Source organism: Nematolebias whitei, chromosome 10 (genome assembly GCF_014905685.2).
Source record: "Nematolebias whitei isolate Nwh7 chromosome 10, NemWhi1, whole genome shotgun sequence".
NCBI classification, from domain to species: domain Eukaryota; kingdom Metazoa; phylum Chordata; class Actinopteri; order Cyprinodontiformes; family Rivulidae; genus Nematolebias; species Nematolebias whitei.
In genome coordinates this window covers 6017646-6036573 of record NC_056507.1, presented here as the reverse complement: position 1 = coordinate 6036573, position 18928 = coordinate 6017646, and the positions used below count along the sequence as shown (strand labels likewise).

Genomic DNA, 18928 nt, shown 5'->3' with positions numbered 1-18928 from the left:
AAGTGATAAGCAAAACTACAAAATAAAACAGGAGTGGCAAGTTTATTGTTTAATTTGTGCTTTGATGAAATACATAAAAGCTCATTTAAATATTTAGACTTAAGTTGCTAAGTTTACGCATTTTTGCAGCAAGTGAAGAATTATCTTTACAAAGCACTGTGAGTAAGCAAGATCATTTTGTTCATGTTCAGTTTTTAGAGCATAAAATAAACCAGGACAGAAAAATACACCGAGCTCATTAGATTTTATTTACCTAATGTACGGAGTCAAATATTATAAGGCAACTGTTTAGGAAATGTCATTAAATACCAAAATTTAAAATATTATCAATATTATATACATCAGGAATAAATTATATACTTGGAGTAAAAACTTCAAAATCATATAAAAACAAAGTTTTTGCTATACGCTTCCACTTTATTTACTTTCTTTTTACAAACAACTTTTCCATTCATTATGCATTCATTGACAAATCCTTATAGATAATGAATAAGAAACGTTCAAATTGATTCAAATTGTAAATTAGGTAGTTTTTTTTACCTGCCTGTTTATTGAACGTTTAAAAAAAAAAAATGCAGTTTTATGTTGACTCATGAGCAAAATTGAGTGTTTTACTAAATAATTATTGAGACAAATGTCAAAACATAATAATAGTAATTTAGTTATTTGTTTATTTATTAATTTAAATTATTTTTATGACTACAGTACTTTCCTGTATTCTTCTTTGAGTGAATTACCAGGTTAGTCCACCAGGTGGCAGCACAAAGTTAAGACAACCTGCTGTTAAAAAACCGTAGAAGAAGAACAGACAAAAACGCCTTGATTGTTGACAGTAAGGTTAGCTTCTCCTTGTTGGGATGCAATTTCTCTCTACATTTTACAATAAATATTGTTTACAATGACCTCTCCCGAAGACAAACACGGCACAAAACGACCAGCTTCTCCCTCAGAAGTGAGTAAAATGACCGGAAGTGAGAATAAAGCATGCGATTCAATAAAATTGTAGAAATGATTAGCTTCATGCTAGCTAACGAGAACCTGAACACGTTGAAGACCACAAAGTTTCCACCGTTTTCAAGTTGCTTTTAGATTATTATTATTTATTTATTTATTGTGTATAAACTGGACCACATATTGTGGTTTGTAGTGTTTTGTTGAGAGAGTATATGTTTGGTTTTGCTGTGCTGTACTCGACCATAAGCAAAAAATAGCTAATCTGGTGCATAAAACATATTAGACTTTTCAAATAAATACAAAAAAGACACCGAAATAAAGAATTTTGCTAAATCTATTTTATGTGATTCGACAGTTTTATCTTTTTTTGTGCGTGATAGTGTTTTATGTCAATGTTTAATAGAGAAAAAAGTCATTTTGTTGTTGGATGATTGTATAAAATTAAACTTTCATTATTCATGACAGCTTCAGGTATCCACACTGTCAAACAAATTACAATAATCTGTTTTAAAAGGTGGCAAGTATTCATATCTACAAAAATGGTTATTCTTTTCAGAAACTACTTCAGTTTTCATCTAAAATTAGTCCAGTAAATAAAAATAAAAAAGTCAAATCTGCAGGTTAGGATTTCACAATCCATACAGAAAATGATGTTAATCCCAAGGAAGTTTAACTAAATCGTTCCCACCATCTGCTCCATGAGTTGCTGAGCTTGTGATTCACCTGCGATGAACCAGGAGGTCACAGAGCACCTGTGGATCCATTTTAGCCTTTAAAATTAAGTGTAAGATTAGAAAAATTGATTAAAAAAAGGTAAAAATTCCTCATATTAAGCTTCAGTGATGTGATCTGGTGGGTTTTCTGTGCAAAAGCTTAACTGTTCAGTTCTAAATCATTCTTTCAAAAATCCTGGTCAATTTAATTAGGCCCCTTTTTAAAAAAGTAAATAATCCCTTTGTCTGCAGATTAATGCAAATAAAACAAAACTGTCCTGTGAAATAATGTATACATATTTAAATGTATATAATAATGTGTGTAAAAAGTACAATTGTTTTCGGAATCAAAATGTTTTATTGTGGCAGGACGGGCCGACACAGTGGGGATCTGCTGATCTGGGAAGTGATGAGAGGAAGCAAAAATTTTTACGCTTGATGGGTGCAAGCAAGGTTTGTTTGATCGATTTTACACCACCCGGGAATTAAATTGTAGACCTGAAGTTCATATCGACAAAGAAATAAACATTTGATGTCCGACAGAAAATGTTGCAGATAAATATTTTATTTTTTTCAGAAAGAACATACTGGACGTCTTGTCATTGGTGACCACAAGTCGACATCTCACTTCCGTAGCGGTGAGCTTGTTTATTTAACCTTAGTAAAACTGCAGCTTTAGTTCTGCAAGAGGAAAATATTATTGAATTACTCACTCCTTTTACCCATACCGAGTTATCGCCAATGTTATTAACCCAGCGTCCCCACCCCACATCCGCCACACAGATCTATCCACGCTGAGATGGATCTGTAATGGCTCGGTGTGCCTGTTGTGATCAGTGTCTCCTCTGCAGGCCAGGAAGATAAGAAGATGAACGAGGACCTGGAGCATCAGTACTACCAGAGCATGGATGGAAAGCTGTCTGGAAGGAATCGAAGGCATTGTGGTCTGGGTTTTAGTGAGGTGAGGGGTCACCTTAGACCAGAGGAGTGAGAAAGGAACAATAACAATCACCCAGAAAATCATCATCACCGTGTATCAGGATATGTATGCTACGATAGTCAGATTCTTTTATCTGCCTGTAAAAGTTTGCCATTATAAGCCTAAATAGTAGCTAATGATTATGGCACACCTGCTTCAAAGTGGACAGACTTTTATAAAATAGTATTCTGTCATACATACATTTCTATATACAGAGAAATATAACACAGAAACTAAATTAGCTGGTTGTTTTCAAATTCAGTTTTATTTATATATCACCAAGTCACAACAGAAGTCGTCTCAGGGCACCGTACAAAAACGTCCACATTATAAAATCCCATTCGTAAAAGTTCTCTTCTTATCTAAGAAGCAGCAGATTGTGTTGAATCTTCACTTCGTCAGTCGCCCATCCTGAGCGAGCACAAAAGGAGACAGTGGAAAGGAAAAACTCGCTTTTAACAGGAAGGAACCTCCAGCAGAACCAGACTCGGGACGAGCGGCCGTCTGCTTCAACCGGCTGGGTCTGAGAGGAACAGGAAGGAGAAGCAAACACAGAAGGACCAGTTGATCAGTCCTGCTCACCTTGGAGGGATTTTCTCCACTCCTCCATACAGAACAGCTTCAACTCTGGATGTTGGTGGTTTCCTCACATTAACTGCTGCTTCAGGTCCTTCCACAACATCTGGATTGGTTTAAGGACAGGACTTTGCCATTCCAAGAAATGAACTTTATTCATCTTGGACCGTTCTCTGGTAGAACCTCTTGTGTGCTGAGGGTCATGGTGTCGCTGCACGACCCACCTTCTTTTGAGATTCAGTTCATGGACAGATGTTCTGACATTTTCCTTTAGAATTCTGATATAATTCAGAATGCATTGTTCCATCAATGATGGCGAGCAGTCCTGGCCCAGATGCAGCAAAACAGGCCCAAACCATGATACTACCACCACCACGTTTCACAGATTGGATCAGGTTCTTATGCAGGAATGCTGTTGTCCTTTCTCCAAACATAACTCTTTTCATTTAAACCAAAAAGTTCTATTTTGGTCTCATCTGTCCACAAAACATTCTTCTGGTTTGTCCACGTGATCTTTAGCAAAGACGAGCAGCCATGTTCTTGTTGGAGAGCAGTGCGTTTCTCCTTCAACCCTGCCATGAACCATTGTTGTTCAGTGTTCTCTTGATGGTGGACTCATGAACATCAACATTAGCCAATGTGAGAGAGACCTTCAGTTGTTAGAAGTTACCCCGGGGTCCTTTGTGACCTCGCCTACTATTCCACATTTTGCTCTTGGAGTGATCTTTGTTGGTCCACCACTCCTGGTAACAATGGTCTTGAATTCCCTCTATTTGTGCACCATCTGTCTGACTGTGGATTGGTGGAGTCCAAACTCTTTACAGATGTTCTGTAACCTTTTCCATCTGATGAGCATCAACAACTCTTTTTCTGAGCTCCTCAGAAACCTCCTTTGTTCCTGCCATGATCCACTTCCACAAACATGTTGTGAAGAGCAGACGCTGATAGATCCTGTTCTTTAAATCAAACTGGGAGTCCACTCACACCCGATCGTCATCCCATTGATTGAAAACACCTGACTCTTAATTTCACCTTCAAATTAACTGATAATCATAGAGGTTCACATTCTTTTACCACAAATCTAATATTGGATCATTTTCCTCAATAAATAAATGACCAAATATAATATTTTTGTGTCATTTGGTTAACTGGGTTCTCTTTATCTACTTTTAAGGACTTGTGTGAAAATCTGACGTTTTCGTTCAAATTTATGTAGAAAATTCTAAAGACTCCACAAACTTTCAAGCACTACTGCAGATAATTTTTATTAATTGACTTTTATAATGCGACTGTTTTTTGTACATTGCACTGAGATGACTTCTGTTGTGACTTGGAGCTATAGACCGGCAAATAAACTGAATTGAATCTATTAAAGATGAATAATATACAGTTCTAGCTTTACGGAGAGCTTTCTTCTACGTTAGCAGGCTATGTCCAAGTTGAATGAAGTTCTTCAACGTTATTGGAGCGCCATTTTCTCTCCAGCTTTCTAGATGTGTGTTTTAAAGTATGTCACTCAGAATTGAACCAAGCGGAGCAGTTTTATCAAGTGAAGTTTTAAAATCCACAAGATAATCTAAGTCATTACACTCTACTGCATTACTCTGCATAACAGAGGAAAATAACAATGGAAGAGATTCTTTAAATTTAGTTCCATCATTCTCTGATCAACACCTACTATAACGATATTTACTCTGTGACTGTGTAGTCATTTAATGTAAACTCAAAGGTTATTAAAAATGGTCAGAACAGGATGTTGGGGATGTGTTACTAAGCACTTCGGGAACAGCTTCTGTTTTAAATGTGCTTTATAAAGTTGACTTAAGAACTTAATCTTTATGTCAGAACCAGATCAAGAGAGTGATGATGAGAATGAGTAGATGTGTGGACATTTTGGGTAAAACCAATTGACTATTGAATTATTAAAGGCTAGATGCTATTAACTTCTACATGGATATTGAAATCACCCATTTTTATGACTTTATCAGTATTCAATAATAAGTCAGACAAAAAAACGGAGAATAAGGACCTGGTGGACGATATATAACAGGTCTCTCTTGTAAATGTGTCCTCACGGCACAATGAGCCTAACCTGAATAAATAAAGGTTGAATCCAATAAGTAAAAGTGGCTTTTCTGATTTCCATTTAGGATGATTCAAAATAATTCTAACGAATAACTGGCTTCGTATTAATCAACAATCCAGACTGAAAGATGGCAGCTGCTCCTCCACCTGGACCTGCTGTTTTAGGAACATGAACATTTAATGAATTAGCAGGAGTGGATTCATTTATACTAACAAAATCCTCCTGTTTCCTGTCTCCAGCCTGACCCGCAGCCAGAATCGACACCTGTCCCACCCCTAGACGGTCACACAGAAGGTGCTGGTTCAGAGAAGTCCACCAGTAAGGAAGGTCCCACAGAATCGCAGGTCAAACACTCTGATCCCAGTCCAAAGGATCAAACCTCAGAGGAGACCGAGCACAGCTCAGACGATGTCACCGACGAGCGCAAACACGACTTTGTAAAATCGTTGTAGGGGGAGGGGCTTCGGGAAAGGGAGAGATTTAAGTTTCGTATTCTCAGATTTTGCCAGAGCTTTGTCTCGTTTACCTGCAGACCATCAGTCATTTCCATGTAGAGCTGGATTCTTCAGAGCTCATCGAGACTCGGGTGTGGAAGAACAACAAAAAAAACAAGTTGTTTTGGGGATGGATTGGTCGTAAACATCATTAAAACAACCACGTTTTATTTAAGTTGAACATTTTAACAGTCACCGCAGTTTGTCTTCAACTGTACTGAATAAAACAGGATTATGTTTCATTAAACATGAGTTGTGTAGATGTGACTGTTTACATTTTATTTTTAATTTTTTTAATAAAAAGCAAGAGTCGCAGTGTTTTCTGGCAATATTCTGAAGTCATTTGTAAAGATAATGTAAGACTATAAACATGGAATCTTGTCATTTGGTGTCTTTAACGTCTACAGGAATCCATCGGTCTTTGAGTTTTGAACATTTGTTGAAGTTTTTGGCTGATCAGGTATTTCTACCTTAAAAGGATGTGAACATAAAGATGTGTTGGTCAACGGTTGAGCCTTTATTTTTTTGTATGCACGCACTGAATTACACCAAACAGGTTTCATTTCAAATAATTTGTTTTAAAACACTTCAGTTGATTTAAGTCACAGATGTACGGATGAGAATCTTGAACCCATCTTCGTTCAGAATAAGATTCAGAAGTAAAATTATTATGTCCCTTGTTATTTTCTACCATTAAAAGTAAAGCCATGAATATTACGTTGATTTTCTTTCGGCTGCTATTCAGCCTGGTTTGCTTTCGGCTCGTTATCGAGCAACTGACATAAGTTTGTGTTTTGAGAAGCGGCAACCAAAAACCATAAATCCTGCTCTTTATGAAACGGGTTGATTTTAAAGTGGTTCACATTTTGTCACGTTAAACCCTCACACGGATTTACACACGAGTATTTTCTGTGACGAACCAACACAAAGCACGTAAATGTGAGGTGGACAGAAAACGATGCATGATTTTCAACCGTTACAAATAAAAATCTAAAAAGGGGCAAACATTCATATTGACGACCAACTAAAGTCCAGTTCAACCATTTACCTCCAGAAAGTCACAGTGGTCAACAGAGTTCATGTGTGTATTTTAATCTCGGTATAAATACAGCTGTCAGTACATTATTCAGTGATCAAACAATATCATGAAGACCAAGGAACAGACAGGTCAGGGATAAGTACAATATTAAATTAAAACCCAAAATGTTCATAAGAATTCAAACTTTTTCTTGCTTAGAACAGAAAAATAATTAAAATATAAATAAAACAGAACTATTACAGAGTTACTATTTAGTGGCTTCACAATTTTATGATTAATATATTTCATAATCTGATGCATATTAGTTTATTGATGGTTGGACGCTCGTATTAGTGTTCAGAAAAACATCTCAATCCAAACTGTTTAATCTAAAACTATTATCATTAAACGTGTTCACTGCAATCTGAGCGTGTTGATTCTGGCTTCAACTCATGACCAAAGCAAACTGCAGCGCCGGTAAAAAATAAAATTAAAATTATTAATTGTGCAATTTAAGTGCAAAGGTAAGAAAACCCACTACAAAACTTAATTAAAAAAACGTAAAAATATGTTTCATGTCATCAATAAAAATAAGAAAATTTGGTTATTTGCTCAAATAAAAACAAATATTGCGGTTCTTCTTCCAAACGAAGCGTCCTTCAAAACCTGATGACGTCTGCAGGTCGTTCCTGCGGGTCAGTGCTCTGCAGCTGCTGCTTTGGCTGAGGAGACAAAACGGAGTCGGACTCAGAAGATCTGACTGCAGTCATAAAACACGTACAACTGACACGTGTTTAATTAGCATCTGTACCGCTGATGTTAGTACAATACTACACGTTCATGTAATGAAGCAAAATCCCCCCCTTTACAGGAAACACACAACCTTCACCCAAACACTAAAATCCAAAAGGTCAAAAAAACTTCCCATAGACCTCGTCCACTTTCACAAAGACTTTCACTGCAGTATTATTCTAACTTTGGTGTCTGGGTAAGTTGTCGACATCTTGACAACCCTAACCAGAAATTATTTGCAATGACGTACAGTAGTCCCTCGTTTATCGCGGGGGTTGGGACCACTCCCCCTTCGTGAAAAACCGTGAAGTAGGGATGCAGTAGTCCAAGTACACTTAATTGTCATTACCATGTACCACGGAGATGGTGCATGAGATGGAATGAAATTATGTAGCATTAGTAGTAGTAAAGTAGGTGTATTTGAGTATTTATATACAGGTATATGCTCTCGGCCACGCCCACTTCTCTGCTGCAGAGCGGAGAGCATGACATGCAGCAGGAGGGAGCTTCTCATGCAGCATGTGCTAAATCGTTTAAAATCATTTATTTTAAATAAAAATTCCTTCCATGTCGATCGTGCGGCTCATCCATCGATCAGCCAGTTGTGTGTCATGTCCAAGCTCACTTTGAAAAACTGCGATAGAGCGAGTCCGTGAAAAACGAACCGCGAAGTAGCGAGGGACTGCTGTACGGGTAAAGACCCAAACAAACCGACCAAAAATAACTACTGAGATAAATAATTAAGGTTTGTCTCAGTCATCCAGGCAGATAAATACAAAAACGGTTAAATCAGGTCATTTGGACAGTTCATTTTTGTGAGAAATATTTTGTCTTTCATCTGAAAGACTTCATCAGTCCGAGGCCTGCCAACCCGGGTCTGTCTTATAAATAGCCCACGTGTGTTACAAGCCAGCCTCCTGTTGAATTCCCAGAAACTGACTTTACACATGCGGAAAAGGAACCGTCCATCCAAAACGATCATCATGCACAACCATCAAATGTTTTACGCCAGACGGCACAACTTGCTACTCACAGAAACACAAGGACAAAAAGGTTCAGAAAAAAGGTTTGTAAGCTCAAACATCCAGGTAGATAACAACAAAAAAGGTTAAAAGACAAAACATCTCTCCCAAGAAGAAACAATCCAGATGACCTGATTTAACCTTTTTATTGATAGAAATCATCAAAATAACGTGGACTTTTATCCTGACGCACGCTCACTTTTGCTCACTGGACTTTTGTTTTGGATTTTCCGCCACTAGATGCCAGTGTGTCACATATACCAGATCTTTAAATGATGAAACTCACTCAAAACTTAACGTAAAAATAAGATATGAACAGCCTGGAGGGATGCAGTTATCTTAGAATCAGTCAGTCTGGATTTTTGTGTCTACATTTATGAGCATAAAAAATGAGAAAACGTTACGGACGAGTTGAAAGTCTTTGCGAAACCTCCGTTTATAGACAACCACATAAAAACAATAAGACAGGATTGTGCACAGATGCTGCTGGGCCTAAATTCACATAATGATGGTAAATATTTAGAGGTTTATCACCCTTAAAGCATTACGGGGCGAGTGGCACAGTGGTTAGAGAAGGCGAGCCTGTGATCGAGGTTGCCGGTTCCAATTTCCTGACCGTTACAACAAAAATCGGGGTGGGAAAAGTGAAGCACCCACATCTGCCTCCACCTTCATTTCCCCCACTGTGGGCTCTTGCGCCCTTCTGTTCAGCCCTATGCTCCACACGAGTGGGCTGCGGCGGGAAGGGCATCGAGCGTAAAAACAACCAACACGTCTTCGTGCACATAGAAGGGAGCAGCCAATTTTTTTAAAAATCCTTAAACTAAGTTAAACCATCCTGAAGAGAGGCCCTCATGGTCACCCATCTGTGCACTTTCCTCGTGAACACAACTACAGGAGGACACAGTGAATCCTGGCAGGCCCAGAGGACGGTCAGGGCAGGTGTACCTGCAGCAGACACCGGCTGTCCAGCCTCTCTGTCCCTACACACCAGGAACAAGAATGTTACCACACAAGTCTGACAAAACATCCACTTCTGCTTTGTAAAATAAAAATCTACTTTGATTATATTTATTTTAACTCTGAGAAACTTCAGTGAGTAAAAGGTCCAACGTAAAAGTTTTTTTTGCTTTAGCTCGAAGGACAGATTTTAAACACGACTCCACATTTTCTTTTTGTTATTTTCTTTTTAGTCATGATTGTGCAACAGCTCGAAGAAGACGTGACAGGAGAAGCAGCCACATTCTTTTCATGCGTTTTTTTAGAAAGCGCCGCTTTGATCCGAAGCGCACTGACCTGCGACCAGTTTGCTCTTGCGTGAGGCCTCTGAGGCCAAAGCTTGGGACACACTCATGATCCTCTCCTGCAGCTGCAGAGCCGAGTCCAGCTCACTGAAGTCCAGCGGTGCTGACGGCTGCATGTTCTGAACACTGAGGGGGGGAAACACACAGCTAAGAAACAAAGTACCTGATCACAGTGGAAGACGGGGGGTGGGTGTATTCACCCCCATGAATTCTATGAATTCTGTTTTGTTGCTTTGCAGCCTGAGATTTAGGGAACTTTGCTGGACTTGATCCGTGTGAACAGTCACTCCTTCAGTTTGTGTAAGTGCTGCTTGTGTCACAGGATCATCATCATCACACTTCTAACTGGATGCTAAAAGTAACATCGTCTCTGACTGGCGTAGAGAGATCCTTGGTCTTCTTGATGTCTCTTTGAACTGGTTGTCAATAATTTTAATTGATTAATGTATTTATGCACTGCTCCTTTACTGTTATTGTGAACAATATTAAAATGTTCCTTACTCTTTGTAATAATCAGTCTTGATGTGACCGGTCAGTAAAGTGACAGCAAGAGAAAATTTTTATTATTCTCACGGTTTTGATTGATATGATTACAGTGATGTTGTTGAAAGTGTCCTTAGGAGCCGTTTGGCTTTCTGCGGGGTTCCGCAAGGCTCGATTCTTGGACCCCTTCTGTTTTCACTGTATCTGCTTAGTTTGGGGTCTATCCTGAGGAAACCAGGTCTTTCTTTTCACTGTTATGCTGATGATTGTCAGATTTGTCTGCACTTAAAACCCAGTAGTTCTTGGTCCATTCACCCTCTGTTTAAATGTCTGGATGACATCAAGGCATGGACGGCTTGAATTTTTTAAAAAGTTTTAATGATCATCGATTCATCCATCCATTATTTTTACCCGTTTATTCCATTTTGGGTCACGGGGGTCACTGGTGCCCATGTCCAGCAATCACTGTGCGAGGGGCGGGGTACACCCTGGACGGGTCGCAAGTCCATCACAGGGACACATAGAGACAAATGAGACAAACAACCATTCACACTCTCACTCACACCTAGGGACAATTTAGAGTTACCAATCAGCCTAACATGCATGTTTTTGGTCTGTGGGAGGAAACCGGAGTACCCGGAGAAAACCCACGCATGCACGGAGAGAACATGCAAACTCCACCCAGAAGGCCCCTGGACCGGGGTTTGAACCAGGGACCTGTTTGCTGAGAGGCAGCAGCTCTACCAGTTGCGCCACCGTGCTGCCCGTTTTAATGATCAGAAAACTGAAATTCTTTTTAGCCCTACCTCCACTGCTGTCTCTGTTCCTGTAAACCAGTCCTTCTTAAATAGTGGGGCGCGCCCCCCTGGGCGGGTGCATGTGACCCTAGAAAACATGCTTTTTTTGCAGCAGGGAGTAGTTTTTTTTCTTTTCTCACCATTCTCATTTTGTTGCGTGCGTTCCTAATAATAAAGTTATGAACAAATATGGCTGCCTTGTGGTTTTGGGAGCCCTGCATGACCCGTGTCTCTCCCCTCTGCTGCTGACATGATAAATAAACTCCGACCGTCACCTCCTCCATCAAACGCTGCTGTTTTTATGTCCTCTGGACGTCACTCACAGCGCACATGCAGCAAAGAGTAAACTCAAGCGAGAGCGACACCTGCCCCCTCTTTCCTCTTTTGCGTTGACTAAATGTTTTAGTTTTATTGATAAGTTTGTCAAAGCGCAATTTATAGAAGTAATGTTTAATAAATGTTAAGACTCTATTCTTTGCTAACAAATTAATTCACCTCCTCAGTTAAGCTGCTGTTTTGTGATTCTCTGGACGTTTGTCACACACAGCAGGTGACGAAGAGTCAACTCAAAGCGAGAGGGTTACCTGCTCCTCTTTCATGTTGACAATTTTTTTGTTTGTTTTATCGATGAGTGTGCTCATTGATCCGGACTTCCTCATTTTGATTTAAAAAAAAATTTGCATAAATTGTTTTATTCATTTTTGTTTTGTAGGTCAAAGTGTTTTATAAAACACTCCTGAGTTAAAATGTTGCTGATCAATTTGAATTTATTATTTATTGACTATATATATTTATTTTTTCAGTATCAAATGGTCCAAAATGTTTACAGTTAAAAAAAAGGATTGTTTTTTCAGGGAAATTGATGCACTTTAAGTTGTTTCTGTTACAGACTAAAAAAAAAATCAATGTTAATAAAGTTATTGTTGTAAGTTGATCTATATTCTTTTTTTCTTTAATGTTAATAAGGACACAATGTTAGGCAGAGGCGTACTTATAACCATTTTATAGACATACTACAGTCGCAGCGGAGAGTTGGGGGGGACACGAAATGTTTACTTCTTTCTGGGGGGGACACAACAGATATCTTAAGCAGCCTGTTATAAATCTCAGGATAGACTCTGATTTTGAGTTTAATAAAAAGATCAACTCTGCTCTGCAGAACAACTTGTTTCCGTTAAGGCAGATAGCTAAGCTTAAGTAAGGGTCGACCAGACCTGACCTTGAAAAACTAGTCCATGTCCTCATTACTAGACTACTGTATGTCCTTTATGTTTGGGTCAGTCACGTCTCCAGCTCGTCCAAACTGCTGCAGCTCGGCTCTTAACAGGAACTTGTGGGTCTGATCTTATTTCACCAGTTTTGTCCTCCCTTCACTGGCTCCCTGTACGTGTCAGAATAGATTTTAAAATCATCCTGTTGACCTTTAAGTTCCTAAATGGCCTTGCACCCTTTTATCTCTCTGACCTACTTCAACATGTTGCATCAAACCTTTGTAATAAATCTGATGACGTCTACGCCTGATTGCTTTGGGAATCTCTTTTTCCACAGCACTGGTGTTGATTCTGGTGGCTATATGAACAGGTGTCTTTATACTGGGATCATTTGATGGCTTGTCCATAGGAAGTGTTAACTGGAGCTTCAAAGCAAAGAGGGTGTATACTTACGAACACACCCCTTTTCAAGAATTGTTTAAACAATTTAAAAAAAAACATTTAAATTGTGTTTTTTCTTCCATTCAACTCTGTTACACTGAAGTATTTTTTAATAAACTTAAATGAAAATATTTTAAGTGTAAATAAACAGTTCGACCAACATGGATAAATACTTGTACAACCCGCAGTAGAACAGCTAAAGAACAAAGTATTTGTGGTAGTAAAGCTGTAAACAGGTAAAAGGAAAAAAAAAAAGTACAATTAAAATTCCAGGTACGTTTAATTTACGTAAATTTGGAATGGAAATGATTTTGAAATTTATGATAAAAACAAACAAAAGCATGCATTTTCATTTAATAATAAACTAAACATGAATAAACCATATCCAGAGTAGCTGAGTTTGTGTACCTGGACTTGGCCAGAAGGTTCTTGATGCGCTCCGCCCGACGGGAGCGCTCCTCCAGCTCCTCGGGACTCAGAGGTTCCTCCGGGTCGGACTCGACGTATCGCTCTGGGATGAAAACTTTTTGTGGTTTGGACAGCTGTGTATTGGACAAACAAATACATATAGTATACGTTTTTAAGAATTGGCTTTAAACTGTAGAACAGACGCATAATGGAAAGTTAAACTGAAACAAAACCAGTAAAATTCAATTTAATCAGACTTATCCAAGCAAAGGGACCTTTTAAGTTTATGTTTCTGGAACTAGCTGGCCTGGGTTCTGTTCGGTCTACAGAGACAGACGTACCTCTCGACTGATGTCCAGGTCGTAGTCCAGAGGTTCTACGTCCACTTCTTGTACCCGTCTGGCTGTTGCGGTCACCCATTCATGGGACTGAATCCTGCCCTTGTCGTTGAACGTACTCAGGCCTTCATCACTCTGACCCTCTGCTCCGAGTCGCTCCTCCTGCCACTCAAACACCTGTAGAGGAGTCGGGATTAAACAACCAGTAGAGGAACGTGACAAGCTCTGATTTGAAAGACAGCAAACCACCGTATTTTCTGCCACACACGTCGCATCAGTCCAAATATGTCTAATAAAGTGGAAAAAAAACATAAATACGTGGCTTCGCCGTATAAGTCGCATCTATTATGCGTCACCGCCGACAACCCAGACACGTAGGCCAGTGTGCCAAAAATCAATTGGCTGCCAAACGGAGGCCACGGGAGCGTGCACGGGAGGACTTTAACAAGATTAACACTTAAAAACAATTATTTGTTTGCTCAAAATTATAATAAAGGTGTGTCTCAGTCTAACTTTTCCTTAATCAATGCACTAATGGTCAAATCAGCTGCATTTCAAAAGTATACGCTGTCTCTGTGCTCCAGGAGCGTGAAATCAGGAAGGAGGAACGCTGTGCATTTCTTCAAAATTTAACAAGATAAGCACCTAAAGCAATTATGTGTTAGCTCGACATTATAGCAAAGGTGTGTCTCAGTTGCACTTTTACTTAATCAATGCACTTTAATGGTCAAATCAGCTGCATTTCGCCGGGGAGTCGCAGCAAAACGAAGCTGATTTAATGGTTGCTCCAGGTATGATCCCGGAGCTGGACGAAGGTGGCAGCTATGGCAAGCCGATTGCGTCGTTAATGGCCACATGACACAACGGCATGCCATCTAGCGGCTGAAAATGGTAGTGTTCAATATCTTCCATATCAGAATGAATGAAAACGTCATATCTCAGCCAAAAGTTGGGTTATAAATATGGAAAAAACATAAAAAAGCCAATTTGGCGTATAAGTCGCAGGGTATGCAAATTGTGCAAAAAGGTGCGACTTATAGGCTGGAAAATACGGTAATCAGCTCTGGGTTTCTGAACATCCAGTTTTGTATCTTTAAATGAAGCCATAACCATGAGCTACACTTCGTTAAGACCGTTTCCTTCGAACGCACGTCAGTTAAGTTAAAGTGCCAAACTTTGTTAAACTGTACTTGTAAAAAAGTTAAAGACTTTAAAAGTTTTAGATCACAGCAGCTTTTTGAACCTCAAGCCTCAATAGTTAATCTGTTACTAACTAAAAGCATTCTGTAAAAAAATGTGCAGCAACTTAGAAAATTAAATTAGTCAGAACTGAAAACAAAAAGCGGCTAATTTAGCAGTACCAGTCTTCCAGCTGCTAGATGTTGTTGTGATATTTAAGAGCACCGACATTTATTAAACATGAGCTCTTTAATAAAAATAAACCAGAGTTACGTAAAATGATCAGGTTCGGTTTAATCAAATTACAGACACGGCCAGAATTATATCCCTCGTTTGTCTGATGTGTCAAATTCTTCATATAAAAATATGAGTGATCTTTTCCCAAAACATAAATCAAATTTATAACAAATTCAACTTGCTCATAAAGAATCGTGTTATGAGTTATAGCTGCCAAGTGACAAAGCCAACAGGAAATGTCAAAGTTTTAAACAAAGATCTTGAGTGATCACTTGGTCTTAGCACAATATCTGAACATTTGAAAAATGGTGTTACCATTTGTGTGTTGGTTTACACTGAATAGCTACGGCAGCCATTTTTAAAAAGACTGACTCGAAAATCTTCTCTGTTGTAGATGCATATCTACATATTTCTTTCTGAAAGTGTCATTAAAATGTGTCCTGACATTTTGTTAATGGGCTGATAAATGAGAACAATCAGACTGTTGCTCTCATGCACGTTAACTTCTGTTAAATACCTCACAACTTTTTTGGCTGCAAATGTATCAGTCTTATCAGTATTAGAGGCCCCAACTTTGGCTTCACGACCACAGAGTGAACTGAAGGAGACACTTGTGTTTCTGGAAGCTCTAGTTCCAAACACACCCCACCCTATTTTACATCCCACATCATTTTAACTTCTTTTTTTTTTTTTAAAGTGCAGCATACATGTGGTTGTGTGTTTGTGTGGGGTACTTGTGAGTCGTAAGCATCCAAGGAGAAACCCAAACCATGCATCCATCCACGCCAGCCTGCAGAGTCTGACCGCTCGGCGCGTTCGCATGCTCGGAGAAACGCTGCAGCCCATGCTGCGTCATGCTCAGGAGAAGAAACCGCACACAGAAAAACAGAGAGAGAGAAACCATGCAAACATTCATCAACCCCCCCCACCAGATTAAAAAAAAAACAGTCCAAAGGAGGCTCAGAAGCAAGAGACTCTTTATTGAGTGCAAATCTCTACATGATAGAAAAGAAAAGGGAGAAAAGTTGTTCATTGCTTCTCAGATACACAGAATTAGGGGGTGATTATCAGTTCACTACGTTTGCATCTTCCATCACTATTTCTCTTTTTGATCTCATGAGCTGTACCGCGGAGGGAGGAAAGCAGAATGAAGGAACAGCTTTGGAAATTAATACGTTTTGGAAAACAGGAGCTTAAATCACATATGATTAGATTGTTTCATGTTTGTCTGTCAGTGGAAAAGGATGAAAAAAAACCAGTGTAAATTTATGCGTTAGGATTTGAGTGATTCAAATATGAAATTTCTGTTTTCAACTTGATGCTTGTTACAGTAACTCAGATCCGTCACGACGGAGTCATCCACTCCTTTTCTGCATTTCAGCTCAGTCCTCAAACGCCTCCTTTTGATGCATAAAACGGCACAGCGTAGGTCACACGAAGGTGCACACAGCTTCTTATTCAAGCCTTCAACGTGTCAGTGTGACTATCATTAATCTTTAAACAACAAACGCAACATGTACTCCACACGAGAGAAGGCTGCACGAGTGGGTGTTAGTTCAAATCACATACAGTAAATTCCAGAGGAGACCTGTGCAAATAATTACCATTCCTAATATAAAGAGGTGAAAAGTAACAAGAGATCATAAACTTATTGCTTCTTGATTTTAGATTTGCGAGGACATTTTTTCAGAGAAGTTAATCCACAGCAGTCTCCTGCGTTAGTTTGTAATCATCACACCAGTCTGGTGGTTATCATGCTTGATGCTATTTCAGTAAAAGTCTTTGACGATTTTACCGAAGCTTATTAGCACGGCTAGCATGCCCCAAAACCAGAGAACGAAGCTAGCTGCAAGACTGGTTTAATCCGAACGCCGGAGCATCTCTTCGTGCATTAAAACAATAAATCAGAGCTTATGAAGTGAGGCTCTGCAGAAAAGTTCAGATCAATTAATATCTTATTTGTTGTAAACAGCGTTTTGAACAGCTTCAGTTTGGAGAAGAGATGACGTTTATTTACCTTACAGATTGGGGGATGATGACACATTCAGTTTGACCTCAATCCAGTTTCCATTTAGAAAACAGCTGGATTTGCTAATTGTGTTCAGCTTATTATTATCAGTGCGAGCTGACAACAGTAGATTGTCAGTCATTCAGAACATACATTTTATGCATCCAGTGCTGTAGCAACAACTACACATTTATATTACTGTGTGTGTGTAAATAATTTATTGAGATACAATCAATTAACCTCATGAAAATGATTGTAACTGCAGTTTTTAGGGGTGTGAAGGGTAGTTAAAGAGAAGATTTATGATTTTTTTTATCAATAATGCATGTGCATGATGCACCTACATCAGTTGAAAACCTGTGAACCGACAATTTTTGGATTAACTCGAGGTATGTCGTAAAATTTAATTCATTTAATGATTATTCAAAGAGTCTGTGAGCAGATTTTTTTGAATAGCTAAAACAAAGTATAGTTTGTGTACGAAAAACACCCCCCCCCCCCCCCCCATGCACTTTCTGCTGTTTAGCAGTTTAAGCGACACCTAGTGTTCAGGAGGAAAACTGCAGCAGTGCTAAAATCAACAGGACTAAAATCCAGGTGAATGTTTTGAGTGTGAATGGAAAGCACCAAAAATCTGATTAAATTACCGAGCTGGTCTGAGCAGCGCTGTAACAGAAAAACAAAAAAAAACAAACAAGGTTTGCTGATGTTTAAAATATCAATATTTTAAAAGTAGCTCATCGAAACGCAACTTTAAAACCCTTTACAGGGATGTAAATGTGTCGATACGTGCACAGTGTTTACTTTTAAACAGCAGCAGTGAGCTGTAGCACTTCCTGCAGGAAGATCCTGATGGTTTAACCAGAAAAAAACAAAACAAATAGGATGAAACTGAAAGGTTTATAAAATAGTGTTTGAATGACGCATAATATATTTTTAAATTTGGAGGGGAGTAATCTCTAACCGCATTACAAACTTTTACTAGAATTACAAATGTTGTAACAAACAAGAATCCGTCCAGAGGACCTGACTGAACCTTGTTAGTTTAAAATGTAAAAACGCACTTTAATGGAAACGTGAGGACAGAATTCTGTTAATCCAATGAATGACAATGAAGATTATGAAGTTTGTTGTGGCTATGGCTAATTGTTGGGAGAGTTGTGGACTTTTCATTTATTTATTTGATTCTCCTTTAATTGTTTTAATTTTTATTGCATAGCCATTTGTCTTTTTAATATTTTTTTTGTATTTTACTCCTTTTGTGCTTTTTAACTTGTCTGTACAGCACTTTGTTTTTTTTAAAGTGATTATAAATAAAGCTGGATTGGCGTAATCCATGGTGGTCTTGCTCGTATTAGCTGTTAGCTCATCAGACTTGTCCGAATCAAACTCTAGTTCTCCAAAGTAAGATTGTACAAAGTGCTATCCTCAGCAGGTAAGATAATAATTGTTCATAACTGTTCTATAAAACCCAGATTCCACATTTCTGAACAATCCCTTTAAAAGCAGCTATTTTTCTACATCTCCTGACTAAAATGTGCAACCACACACCTTAAAGCTGGCTCTTGCATTTCAATCATTCCTATACGACTCTGTAAAGTCTAACGTGGTGGCGCGTGCTTTCAGTCAACTACGATTGACAAACGTTCGTTAAAGAGATAACTTTGGGACAAAGGTGAAAAAAATCAAATCAAATCACTGAAACAAGGCACTTGGATTTCATCTGAAGAAACAGAGAGGTGAGATCATGATTTGTTCCACTCGGGTTGCATCTTTCTTCATCAACCTGAAAGCTTTGATAGTTTCTATTCCGTACTCGTACGCTCTATATAACAAATCTATACAAAATAGATCTATACAACTGTATACTGAAAATATCACTCAGGTA

At 38.7% G+C, this 18928-nt stretch overlaps 2 protein-coding genes across 2 annotated transcripts in view; one reads left to right on the top strand and one right to left on the bottom strand.

Annotated features, from left to right (window-relative positions):
* The first annotated feature begins 799 nt into the window (after positions 1–799).
* On the top strand, positions 800–6125 carry c10h11orf58 (chromosome 10 C11orf58 homolog). The gene is made up of 5 exons (XM_037682560.1): positions 800–952; positions 2037–2120; positions 2245–2305; positions 2519–2628; positions 5548–6125. Exons 1-5 carry the CDS (start codon positions 899–901, stop codon positions 5758–5760), a joined length of 522 nt encoding a protein of 173 aa, XP_037538488.1. The 5' UTR covers positions 800–898; the 3' UTR covers positions 5761–6125.
* A 750-nt stretch (positions 6126–6875) lies between these two features.
* LOC119416092 (pleckstrin homology domain-containing family A member 7) overlaps positions 6876–18928 on the bottom strand; it is a 198537-nt gene continuing 186484 nt past the window's right edge. Inside the window, exons 26-29 of the mRNA XM_037683270.1 lie at positions 13620–13793; positions 13279–13412; positions 9931–10064; positions 6876–7542 (exon numbers count right to left, since the gene is read on the bottom strand). Of these exons, the coding sequence (XP_037539198.1) occupies positions 7517–7542; positions 9931–10064; positions 13279–13412; positions 13620–13793 (468 nt within the window). The 3' untranslated portion in view covers positions 6876–7516. The remainder of the gene's footprint in view (positions 7543–9930; positions 10065–13278; positions 13413–13619; positions 13794–18928) is intronic.